The 13,301-nt window shown below is 46.0% G+C and overlaps 1 protein-coding gene across 1 annotated transcript in view; it reads right to left on the reverse strand.

Annotated features, from left to right (window-relative positions):
* mpped2 (metallophosphoesterase domain containing 2b) overlaps positions 1 to 6,249 on the reverse strand; it is a 26,382-nt gene extending 20,133 nt beyond the window's left edge. Inside the window, exons 1-3 of the mRNA XM_083667123.1 lie at positions 6,110 to 6,249; positions 4,075 to 4,442; positions 916 to 1,097 (exon numbers count right to left, since the gene is read on the reverse strand). Coding sequence (XP_083523249.1) covers positions 916 to 1,097; positions 4,075 to 4,229 — 337 coding nt within the window. The 5' untranslated portion in view covers positions 4,230 to 4,442; positions 6,110 to 6,249. The remainder of the gene's footprint in view (positions 1 to 915; positions 1,098 to 4,074; positions 4,443 to 6,109) is intronic.
* Positions 6,250 to 13,301: the final 7,052 nt, after the last annotated feature.

Consider the following 13,301-nt stretch of genomic DNA (forward strand, 5'->3'; position numbering starts at 1 on the left):
GTTCAGTGGCGTAGCACACGTAGCACCTGGTTCGATTCTGGCCATCGACATATCCTGCATGTCATCCCTCCTCTCTCTCTCTCACCCATCCTTCCTGTCAATCTCTACTATCTCTAACCCAATGAAGCAGAAATGCCCTAAAAACATATATTTTTAATGGACCATGACGTTCTTGGACTTGGATGTAATGCAAATTGCAACAGTGTAACAACTCCTCATGGCTCAGCCCGGCACATGCACAGGTACGGCTTTAAGCATCGAGAGCGGAGGATGAATTCATAACACCGAAACAGATGTTGTCGTAGCAACGTGAGGTGATATCAGCGAAGGTGAACAGCAACAAACAAGTGCCTCTGTAACCACGGTGACCTTCTCTCCCCCCCCCTCTGTTAACAGAGTGCAATAACCGCAGCAGAGGAAAATGTCGATTAAAGTCAACACACAAAGAGCATTTTTCAATTTTTCATTTGACCTTTTTTTCTTTCCTCTCAGAGAGAGGTCTTTTGTCCTGGTTACCTCCTCTATTACGAAGACAGTTCTATCATGAAGCTTCCATTGAGAGCTTAACTCTATTTTCTTTCTGCTGGAAGCGAATTTGAAATTAAAAGGATGGACGGGAATATGGCTGTGTTAGATTACTTCTGTGTGGACTGTTTTCTATTCTTCAGTTATTTAATCTTTTACGTTTCACATGCAGCAGTAAATAGTGTCAACACACAGACAATTTATTAAGACATAACTGGATTTCATGAGGGAAATGCTTTTAACTTAAATAAGGGGAAACCAATGTGTGTGTGTGTGTGTGTGTGTGTGTGTGTGTGTGTGTGTGTGTGTCGTTTGTGTTTGCTTACCTAGCCAATCACAGTCAAATGAGACTGCTTACCTAGCCAATCACTGTAAAACAAGACTGCTTACCTAGCCAATCATTGAACTTCTTCACCTCTGAGGGCAGGCCGAGCTCGGTGAAGTCTCCGGTGTGCAGCAGGACGTCTCCGTAGGGCATCTGGACCCCGTCTGTCCGGGAGTGTGTGTCTGACACACAGACGAACCGTGTGTGACCAGAGGGTTTAGGGGTGTCGTAGGGGACGGGCTCCACCCTGGCAACGGAGGGGGAAAGTATAATTCATCATTCATTTATTTATTAATTCAACCTTGATTTAAGTCTTTTTGGTCCCTAAATCACACAACAGAGGCAAACTGAGCCGAGCCGAGCTGAGCTGTGCCGGGCTGGCCTGGTTATGCATCCACTATAGTTGCTGAAATGGTGCTGGAAAGAAAAATATCTGAGTCAGCACACTGTAGTGTGGGTCGACCCTGTAGTGTGTAAAGCCCCGAACAGAAAACATCTTAATTACAGTGTAACAACCAGTCATTTACAGCAATGATCTTACAAGTGGCAAATGCAATGGGACAACAGAAGAATCACGCGCTCTTGTGAAGTTAACAAAGCAGTCCCGAGTTAGAACACCGAACCTGGCCAAGTGTCTGACTGACCATGCATGTGCAACAACCAACCACTCATCCAACAACGGTTAAATAAATAAAACTGCAGAGCCTGTCTTTAACAAGGGTCCTTCCCTCCATGGTCCTCACTTTAAAGGTGCAATCTGTAATTCAAACAACCCGCTTTTTTGGTAAACAGCTGAGGGAAGGGGCTGGAGAAACTGAACCACTCTCTATTTCACAGACAGCGCTATGGATGCAAGGACTCACCATCCATGAGATCAAAATTATAGTTTTAACCACCACCACGAAAAGTGGAGTAAAACAATCTTATATTTTACGTTCTGGTAAGATACTTGAACAGAGCTCATGAAACATTTATAGAGGTATATTCTTTAAAAAATCAATGGCTATAAATAATTAATTCTAAAATCCAACAATTGATGTACCAATTACAGATTGCACCTTTAATTGGACATCCATCATCACTCCAACCTCTGTAATCTAAGTGCCTACTTCCTCATCATGTTGAGGCCCCATCAGAGTTGCCAGACTGACAGAGAGAGCCAGGCTGGGAGGCTGGGAGCTCAAGAGGGATTTTAGAGCAGCACTGGCAACATGCCCGGCTGTGAAGCACAGAGTAAAGCTGGTGGCAAATGACAGATTAGGACTGCCAGCTTTCATGAGTGGCACAAGGTGTTTTAATGCAAATCACAATGTTCTGGAGGTTAGTCAGACAGGCATCAGAAACCTCACAGCGCCCCCTGCAGACCAGTACATGTCAGTCCCGGACGGTGATAAGTCTGACATTACTGAATCATCATCAGTCAATTAAAATTGAATCAATCCAATGTATTATTAAATTAGCACATCTAAACATTCATCAAACAGTGATCAAATCATTTCTATCTTCCTCTACCGCCGTTTCAAATGATATCAAATTTTATTTCTATGTATATACAGCACCTCCTACACAGGTGCACGACAATGCGCTTTACAGGACAGGACTAATAAAGACAGAGGTTCACTCAGGCTTGGTCTCGTGACGAGGGACGACTCAATTCAACTGTATTTCTGAAGCAGTGACAGCTTAGCTCGGACTGCCCAGCAGAGACAACAAAGCCCACCTTGCTGTTCTACAGAGACATCTGCCCCACACTGTGTGTGTGTGTGTGTGTGTGTGCGTGCGTGTGTGCGTGTGTGTGTGTGTGTGTGTGTGTGTGTGTGTGTGTGTGTGTGTGTGTGTGGGTTAAAACAAATCAAGAGAGAGCAGGTGGGACGTTGAACAACAACAATTAAAAAGCGGTTAATGGTGGACCAGAGGAAACACAGTAGTTAGCGGAAGTTCAGGCATCGCTAAGGAGGTCAGTAGGACATCTGTCTATCAGTGTGACACCATTGTGTTCCTCCTCCTGCCGGTGTGTGTGTGCGTGTGTGTGTGTGCGTGTGTGTGTGTGTGTGTGTGAGTCAGAGCACCTGCCCCCTACCCTCCCTCCCTCCCACCCACCCACCCACCCTCTCCTCCTCTCCCCCTCCTCTCTCCCCCTCCTCTCCTCTCCTCCTCCTCCTCCTCTCTCCCCCTCCTCTCTCCCCCTCCAATCCAACCACACAAACAGTCATTACACCCTTATAATGAGGAGTCAATAGCCAAGTTAGGAACAATTGACCTGTGACCCCCCCCTAGGTCAAAGGGCCATTGTTATAGCCTATAAAGCCACGTCACCTCTGGCCCCTCTAAGATAATAACATGGTGCCCTGACCTCACACACTGCACCGCCTGAGGTAATCCAGGCATAACTCACATACTAGTGTAGACGTGTTTGAACCTGTGGCCTGGGGTGGTCCAGTGGTCCAGCACCGTGGCCTACAGTGCCCACATATGCCCATGTCGGCATGGGTTTGAATCCGGGCCCACGCCCTGCTGACATACCATCTCCTCCTGACTTTCCTGTCTTTCTCTACTGTCTCTATCCAATGAAAATGAAAAATGTAAGAGAGGGTCTGACCCACTCAAAAAAGAACCTTTAAAAAAAAAAAAAAAAAAAAAAAAAGACATGTTTGAATCATATCCAGTGTATTTGTCTGTAGGTCATATCCATTTAAAGGTGCCTCTCTCCAACCCAGACGTGTTTCCGGTAGGAGAGGGCAGGAGCTGTCACCAGCTGGGGGTTTAACACATGCTGTTGGTAGGAGAGGCTGTGAGGACAGATGTCCATTACATTCTGTCTTTGTTTGAATTAATCAATTAATCAATCAATCAATCAATCAATCAATCAAATCCATAGTCCCTGAACTGTAAAGCCAGGTCAGATGAAAGTAAGATATATGTGTGTGTGTGAGTGTATGTATAGTACAGTACTCACATATGTGTCTCTGTGTGTGTGTGTGTGTGTGTGTGTGTGTGTGTGTGTGTGTGTGTGTGTGTGTGTGTGTGTGTCTGTGTGTCTCTAAGCAAATGAGACACTTTACCTAACCAATGGTACTAAAAAGAGACTGCTTACCTAGCCAATCAGTCAAATGTCTGTGTGTGTGTGTGTGTGTGTGTGTGTGTGTGTGTGTGTGTGTGTGTGTGTGTGTGTGTGTGTGTGTGTGTGTGTGTGTGTGTGTGTGTGTGTGTGTTACAGTACTCACATGTGAACATGGGGCGGTTGGAAGCGGCTCTGGTTGATGTTGTAGTGGGTGAAGGCCTGTGTGGGGTTGGAGCTGTACTCGTCCACTGAGATGGTCACCTTACCCTGGAACGAGGGGGGGTTTCTGTGAGCCATCGCTCTACTGCGGGGGGACATGGGTTTCTCACCAGGATCCAGGGCCAAGCCAGGGAGCTGTGGGCATTCTGTACAATGGCCTGACGCTCACACACACACACACACACACACACACACACACACGCACTCAGGCAGACAGGCACACACACACACACACACACAAACACACACACTCAGGCACGCACACACTCAGACTCTGAGCCGCTGGCCCTCTGAAGTGGTCTACGCCACGATCTGAAACAACATACAAAAGACAGGAGGCGTGAATCTCGATGCTTGTTTGTGTACAGTAGCAGACTGACTGTGTGTTTATTGTAATCAAGATTAATTAATCTCACAGATTAATCCATTGATGATAATAATGACGCTAAAAACTAATTTTAAATTAACTAGTTTTTTATTCGTTTTTTTACCGTTTAAATAGAGAAAGTTATAGTCGTATACGATGTTGTACTGAGAAGAGGGGACATAAATGCTGCAAAGTGCAAACAGAAGACGAATGTTTGAGATCGTAAGTGACAGTTGGCAATTCAAACATTAGCTTTACTTGCCTGTCTTTATGCGTCTGCATTTATTCGACAACTGATATTTAAAGAGGACATACATACACTCACTGAGCACTTTATTAGGAACACTATACTAATACTGGGCGGCGTTGATTCCACAAGAAACATTCCTTTGAGATTCTGCTCCATGATGACATGATTCTGTCACACAATTCCTGCAGATTTTTCAGGTGCACTTCAAGCTGTGAATCTCCCGTTCTACCACATCCCAAAGGTGTTCTATTGGATTCAGATCCGGTGACTGGGAAGGCCACTGAAGAACACTGAACTCATGTTCATGAAACCAGTTTGAGACGACTTTTGCTTTGTGACATGGTGCATTATCATGCTGGAAGTAGCCATTAGAAGATGGGTAAATTGTGGCCATGAAGGGATGCACATGGTCAGCAACAATACTCAAATAGGCTGTGGCATTCAAGCTATGATTGATTGGTATTACCGGGCCCAAAGTGTGCCAAGAAAACATTCCCCACACCATTCCACCACCTCCACCATGAGACGGTGTCCAGGTGTTCCTAATAAAGTGTTGCGTGAGTGTACATCTTCATCTGATCATTTCAGCTACGGGACAGGACAGTAGGCAACTTCTACAGTTCTGTCCACACAAACCAGCCACAGCTTGCCTTGTGTGAAATACGTCTTTACAACTGCTTATAAAAACACCCAGGCCTAAATATTGATACATATGAAACACACACTGATCTCACTGCGTGGTACAATGTAACCAGTGAACCGTAGTCGTTACTGCTCAGATGTCACTGGTGCTGAACTTTGACCATAACTTTAAAAACGCTGCAGCCAAGAGATGGTACAGGCTAATATAAAAATGAAAACATAAAAGGTAACCAGACCAACCGTAATACATTAGCAAGTTAGCGGAGGTACGAACACCATATGTAGAGACCGCATAGCAGCCTACCTAACAAGCTCCCTATTATAGATGATTTATAAGACGTTATTACAAATGTTTTAAAAATACATATTATTTAATTGAGCAAAGATGCACAGGGCGAATTTGGAAATGGAGCATTTCTATCAAATCATTTTGGCAGACACATGATAGCTCAGGATATCGAATTAGACCTCTTGACACTCGGCATTACAAGATCGTGTTCTTCCTTATTCAGTTATTCCATCCTGCAATAGTAGCAGAGAAAGATAAACCATGTTCTCGAATCTAAAACATCACAAATATCAACAAAAGCGCCTCTGTCGCAGAAACCTGGATCGTTACGTCTCGTAAAATGACAAGCAGCCACCTCTAACCCGCCGCTTTGTGCCTCGTTATTTTTTTTTTTCCCTGCGATTTCCTTTGCCAAACGGGTGGCGAATTACCTCTGCTTCGGCCGATAGGTCTTCCGAGTTAGCGCTCTGTGTTGTCAGAAAGCCGGTCCCATAAATGCGGCCGTAGATTCTGGGGGCTTTGGAGGTCGGGGCTTGCAGGGCAGAACCTTCGACCCGGGAGACCCTCGGCGGTGGCTCTTGAGGAAATGCGACAGACAGACAGGCAGCGAGCGGAGATACGGAGAGCCTCGATGTGAGAACGGGATGACGGGGAGGAGGAGGGGTGGTGGCGTGTGTGTGTGTGTGTGTGTGTGTGTGTGTGTGTGTGCGTGGGGGGTGGGGGGGTGGGGGGGGGCAGAACCCGAGAGAGCAGTGCAGTACGCAAAGACTGCCACCGGGGTCAGAGAGCACGCTACAGAAGCACAAGGAGGGGGAGGGACAGAGAGAGACGGGGGGTCACTGTGACTGCTGTTCAATGCCACTGTTTGTAGACGTGGAGAACTGCAATTAACATTAACTTAATTAAACGCAAGTGTAGGCTAATATTGCCATTGCATTCATACATGTGTAGCCCAATAGGTTTGCTTGTGCTATTTCCATCCTACATGATAGCTGCTACCATGAACTCTTCCAGTACTATTACCATACTAGGACACACTGTACAACATACATGCACGTGTCCACATATGTGTCCTACATCTGAATAGCCTGCAAAAGGGTGAACAGTTATGTAACACGTCATGTGTGTGTGTACAGTAGTCCATATGTACAGGACAGAAACAGCTGCGGGCTGTATACCATGTTCTGCACCACCGCTTGCATGAGTGGCTTGAGTTCCTAACATCCCAGCAGAATGGGTTGATGAGGTTTAATCTGCCTCAGAAGGTGATTAGGTCTGAGTGGCCTTGCATCTTAATTACCTCACTCTGATGCCAAACAACTCTGTAGCAAATAAATCAGGTTATTCCCGGTATATTTTACTGCAGTGGAGTGCATGGAATGGAATGAGGAATGGTATCACACACACACGTGTTAGTTTAGGGGGGTGGGGGGGGGGGCACAGGGGCTCACTGATGCATATGATGCAGGTTGCACATTGTATATCGTCTGCCGTCCTACTGTGGCTGTGGTCTGTGATGTCCATGCATTGACCCAGTGGTTCCTCTCAACAGTTCATTATTACAAGGAGAAGCTGGGCTTTGAATTTCCTCAGTTTAATGGTAGTGTCACTGAGGCAAGCTGTGTGTGTGTGTGTGTGTGTGTGTGTGTGTGTGTGTGTGTGTGTGTGTGTGTGTGTGTGTGTGTGTGTGTGTGTGTGTGTGTGTGTCTGTGTGTGTGTGTGTGTGTGTGTGTGTGTGTCTGTGTGTGTGTGTGTGTGTGTGTGTGTGTGTGTGTGTGTGTGTTCAGGTTGGTGTAGTGTGTGTGTGTGTGTGTGTGTGTGTGTGTAGTGTGTGTGTGTGTGTGTGTGTGTGTGTGTGTGTAGTGTGTGTGTGTGTAGTGTGTGTGTGTGTGTGTAGTGTGTGTGTGTGTGTGTGTAGTGTGTGTGTGTAGTGTGTGTGTGTGTGTGTGTGTAGTGTGTGTGTGTGTGTGTGTGTGTGTGTGTGTGTGTGTGTGTAGTGTGTGTGTGTGTGTGTGTGTGTGTGTGTGCTATGACCACAGGCTGACTTCTACATGTAATGTGAGTCTGAGCCTGTAAGGATGGATGTGGGTGGTCTTGTACAGCTGCTGTCCATACATGCATATTACCATACATGCATATTACCATACATGCATATTACCATACATGCATATTACCATACATGCATATTACCATGCATGCATATTACCATACATGCATATTACCATGCATGCATATTACCATGCATGCATATTACCATGCATGCATATTACCATACATGCATATTACCATGCATGCATATTACCATACATGCATATTACCATACATGCATATTACCATACATGCATATCATAAGCAATTCTTCCTTTCTTCTAGCATTGTGACTGCCTATGGCCCCTGGTCTGAGCATACATTACTTTTTCTTATGATGACTGATGGATAGATGATTCACTTACTGAGACAAATGTATTTGTTGTAAGTCGCTTTGGATAAAGGCGTCCGCTAAATGCCATGAATGTAAATGTAAATGTACATATCAGGAGAGGCTGGTGGAGGTAGAAATCGAATTGTAATGCATGAGAACGGAATGAGGAACGGTATCAAACACGTGTGAAACGGAATGAGGAACGGTATCAAACACGTGTGAAACGGAATGAGGAACGGTATCAAACACATGTGCTTGATACCGTTCCTCATTCCGTCCCATGCATTACAGTGAACCTGTCCTCCCCCAGCCTTCTCTGATGCATATGATGCAGGCTGCACGTCTCCCGTTCTAACTCCCTTCTTCATTCTCTATTCCCTGAGAATAGATGCTCTCTCCACATTGCTGCCTGCTTAACTGCCACCCGTCGGTGTGAACTTCTGCTTTTATGACCCAGCTTTTATGACAACAGACAGACATTGGCAGATCTGCTCCTGCGAGGGGTGGAATTATGGGTAATCGTGGTCCTGATGGTGGAGGAATTATGGGTAATTGTGGTCCTGATGGTGGAGGAATTATGGGTAATGGTGGTCCTGATCAGTGGAGGCTGGTGGAGGTAGACATCGGAGGACATTGGCTCACTGTAATGCCTGGAATGGAATGAGGAATGGGAATTATGGAATTATACCCATAATTCCACCCCCAGCAGGAGCAGATGTACCAGCCTCCCCTGGTCCTGATGGTGGTAAACCCAGTCCCCGGGATGCGTCCCAATCGTCTCACCTCCGTTCACCAAGTGGCACACTCTTTATGTCATTTCACATTAGTCCGGAGCGAAGGCTTAGCCTTTACGAGTGGACGCTGCTTGATATTTACTGATGCCTGCCTGCCTGCCTGCCTGCCTGCCTGCCTGCCTGCCTGCCTGCTCTCTGTTGCCAGTTGCGTTTCCCTCAGGTGAAAGAGACTGACAGGGAACAGGGTTATGAGTCAGAATAGACCAGAGAACCAAAGAGAATAACAATCTGTGCGTCCCAATCGTTTTTCCTGTAGCCATCGCGTCCTCCTTCCTCACTTCCTTCTCGAAGCGCATTGGAGGAGAAGATCTAATGTTCCTCCCCTTAGATGTTGTTGTTCCAATGCTTTTTTGAGAAGGAATCGAGGAGAGAGGTGTGCGAGGAATCGAGGAGAGACTATTGGCATCAATTGGCACTTATAATCTCTCCTTCCACCTTTCCCTGAGGTGATCAATGACCTGTCATGACACGACTGGTGAAAGCAATGCAGTGGACAGTTTGCTTCCACCCATCCAATCACGTTAGATCTATTATCACGGGGGCGCTCAGTGGCGTAGCACACTAAGGCGCGTGCCATATCATCGTATGGTCCCTGGTTCGATTCCGGCCATCGACGTATCCTGCATGTCATCCCACCTCTCTCTCTCCCCCATCCTTCCTGTCAATCTCTACTATCTCTATCCCAATAAAGCAGAAATACTCTGAAATATGTTTTAAAAAAAAGATCTATTATTACTGCACTTCATGGAATGGAGGAAGTAAGGATGGACTCTCAACGTGTTCAAACAGGGCCCTGTGACATCATCCCCCTGCTGGGGATGGAATCCTGGGTAATCCCGGTCCTGTGTGGCGGTTTAGAGACGGTAATTGCAGGATTAGACTGTGTTGGATGAACAGAAATTGTTTATTTACCTTAGATTAAGACTGGGATTACATCCAGAAATTAATTATCTGCTTCAATTATTCATCTATCTAATTGTTTTTTCTCTTGCTCTCTCCTCAGCTCTCTCTTTCTCTCTCTCTCTCTCTCTCTCTCTCTCTCTCTCCCCCCCCCCCCCTCTCTCTCTCTCTCTCTCTATCAATCTATTCGACCTCAGGTCTCCCGTGCATGCATTAGTAATCAATGTTAGCCTGTTAAGCTAAAGCCAAGTAAACACCGATGCCCAGCCAGATGGTGAATGGTTATGATAGATTGCATTGAAACTGGATGTGAGCTGTGTAACATGTATTGAAAGGCCACAAGTAAAGGCCATAGGCATAGTTTCAAGTAAAGACCATAAGCCTAGTTTCAAGTAAAGGCCATAGGCATAGTTTCAAGTAAAGGCCGTAGGCCTAGTTTCAAGTGATGGCCATAGACATAGTTTCAAGTACAATGTGCTATTGCAGCTCAAGTTTTCTCAAGGCTCTGCGGAACACTCGCCCACAAGATAAGATTGGGGCGTACAGCTTCACTGGTGGACACTGGCAGCTGGCTTCACACTGTCAGACAAAGAGACTGTGTTCTGTTCACTATAGTGAACCTTCTACCGTGGGGGGTGGGCGTTTTCATGGGAGTACTGTACATTAGAGAGCTGTGACTCTCATTCTTTGTATGTATTCATCTGATGCCCCTTGGGATTAAACTATTGAAACTTCACTCAAGGGTTTTGGAGTCTTTATTGGGCAAAAGGCTAACTAACTTTTGTCTTCCAGGAATCTTAGTTTTATCAGTTAAATGGTTAAATGATCCCATGAATGAGTGTCTTTCCTCCTGGTCCTCGTCCTTCCCCGGGGAGGTGCTCCAACGTCCACCTGTGTGATGTCCAAGAATGGAACCCCTGGAACCTCCACTTAATGAGACACATGGTTTGTTAATGTGATAAATTCTAATTAAGCTGAATCTTAATAGGGGCAACTCTCTGGAGGAGAGGTCTGAGGAGAGCATCTGCTGCTACACTGAGAGTTCGGGGCGGGGGGGGCGGGGGGGGGGGGGGGGGGGCGGGAGGGGTATGCTTCAGGAATGCCTGACTTGCACCTCAGATTCTCCAGATGGCTAATTAATATAGATAGGGAATGAAGCTACTCTATATATACTATATACCACATTACTACATGGTGGCTTTCCTCTCTCAACAATGGTCTTAATGAGCTGCAGTCATTGGGGTTGTTCTAATCACCTCCCCTTGCTGCGTGTGTTTTCACCGCCCCTGGTTCTTCTGATTTGGAAGCTGTGGGCTTTGAGTTTTGAGGTCATGCGATGGGAAGTCGCCTGGCTCTTCCCCTGTCAATTTTACAATGTATCATGATGTGGGTGGATGGACAGAGTATAGGACCGTGGAGGCTGGCAGAGGTAGAAATCGGAGGACGGGCTCATTGTAATGCATGGAATGGAACGAGGAACGGTATCAAACACACACGTTGCTGCACGTTGATACCGTTCCTCATTCCATTCCATGCATTACAATGAGCCCGTCCTCCGATTTCTACCTCCACCGGCCTCCCGTGGTGTAGGACAGTTGAGTGATGCTTCTTCTGTCTCCTCCGAAGATGTGACAGGTTGAATCATCACCTCAGGCTGCGAAAGATAAAGATAATGCAAGATGATTGTAAACGCACACGGGCGAAAGGACTGACATGGGTCTGCACTGTCTGTCCTAGGCCTGCTACGCTCTCACAAGAGCCCTGTAGTCAATGAACATGTCAAATCAGACATGATGTTTATGATGGAGCCTATATAATCTTTTTTTACCTATTTTGGAGTATGACATTTCTTGTGGCCTGGGGTGGTCCAGTGGTCTAGCATCATGGCCTGCAGTGCCCTCATATGCCCATGTCCGGCCCACGCCCTGCTGACAGACCCTCTCCTCCTTACTTTCCTGTCTTCCTTCACTATCTCTATCCAATAAAAATGTTAAATATAAGAGTGGGACTGAATGTTCTAATTTCTAATTCTCACATCATTGTTTTCTTTTGAACGAAGCTGGATGTTGTGTCATCTTCCAGAATTGTTGCTATTCCCACCAGATGTTACTATACTACAAACAGCACCTCCTTACCTCCATCCATACCTCCATCCAAGGCAGGGGAGGCTGGTGGAGGTAGAAATCGGAGGACGGGCTCATAGTAATGCATGGAATCGAATTTGGAATGGTCAAAACAAACACATGACACCATTCCAAATTTCATTCTATGCATTACAATGAGCCCGTCCTCCGATTTCTACCTCCACCAGCCTCCCCTGCTCTACAACAAACAACACTTCTCCACATACAGAGCCTCCAGCCATGGGTACCTCACAGTGCCTTCTCCCCTCCTGACTCCCCGTATCCATATTCATAGACCTACTTTGAATGGCAGCAACACAGGAAAGGGACCATAAAACTCATCCAGTGATCATTGTTTTTACGATGCCAGACGAGGAGTCGGTGTTGCTGATCTGAAACTGAATACCTATAATTCCTCAAGCGGGGCTCATTCCTCGCTCTACCCAATGCAATATTGTAATAGCTTTAACACTTGTCAACCTCAACCCTGTAATTTACAGGCCTCTGTCAGTGGGACACAGAGAGGTGCATAACGCTGTGGTAGGCAACCGCGCCATCCTCAGCTGTAGGGGGACGCATCTTTGGAATATGCATTCGGAAACGTGGCATTAAAATTCATGAGTGAGATTTTGGTTCATTAATGTGGTGTGGAGGAGGGGCATATTTACATGCTTCATTGTTTCTAAAGCGTGGGGAATGTGAGCTGGGACACAGAGATGACAGGTAATGAGGAATTAACTACGGGTTCTCGGTGAAATCGATTTCATGGAGTGCAGGGGGACATTTGATTGGACGTCTATAGATTTATGTACCTGCTGTGCAGGTTTCCCTGGACCAGAGTACAGCCTGAGGCTGGGCCTAACTACTGCCTGGAGCTGGGACCAGGCTACTGCCTGAAGCTCCGATTGGTTTCCATGGCGAGACAAGCCTCTCTCTGGAGAAAGGTGAGAGAGAGCTTTTGTAAATATATAAATACTTTTCAACCAAAGACCTTTCTTTGACAAACATCCCCTTGTTTTCTCAATCCCCATCTGCTGTCTGTTTTACCTTTGTAAATATTCCATTTCAATTATTTTCTTCTAAATATTCCAAATTGAATTCAGTTTCTTTGGAATTCATCATTGTAAATAAATACAATAAACAGTATTTTGTTCTAATTCCTCTTGGGACTTTGACCTTTGGCCTTTCCACCCAATGTGACACTGATATACATCACAAGGACAAGTCATTACCAGATCCCTCCTGACGTTCCTCTTCCTCACTCCACCTCTTCCTCTTCCTCTTCCTCTTCCTCTTCCTCTCTCCTTCCACTGCTAAATTGAGGCCATGTGTGGCTCCTCTAACCTCCAGCCTTTGATAAACCTCTCCTGACAACACTCCTGAT

The sequence above is a fragment of the Argentina silus genome (genome assembly GCF_951799395.1).
Source record: "Argentina silus genome assembly, chromosome: 3".
Classification (NCBI taxonomy): domain Eukaryota; kingdom Metazoa; phylum Chordata; class Actinopteri; order Argentiniformes; family Argentinidae; genus Argentina; species Argentina silus.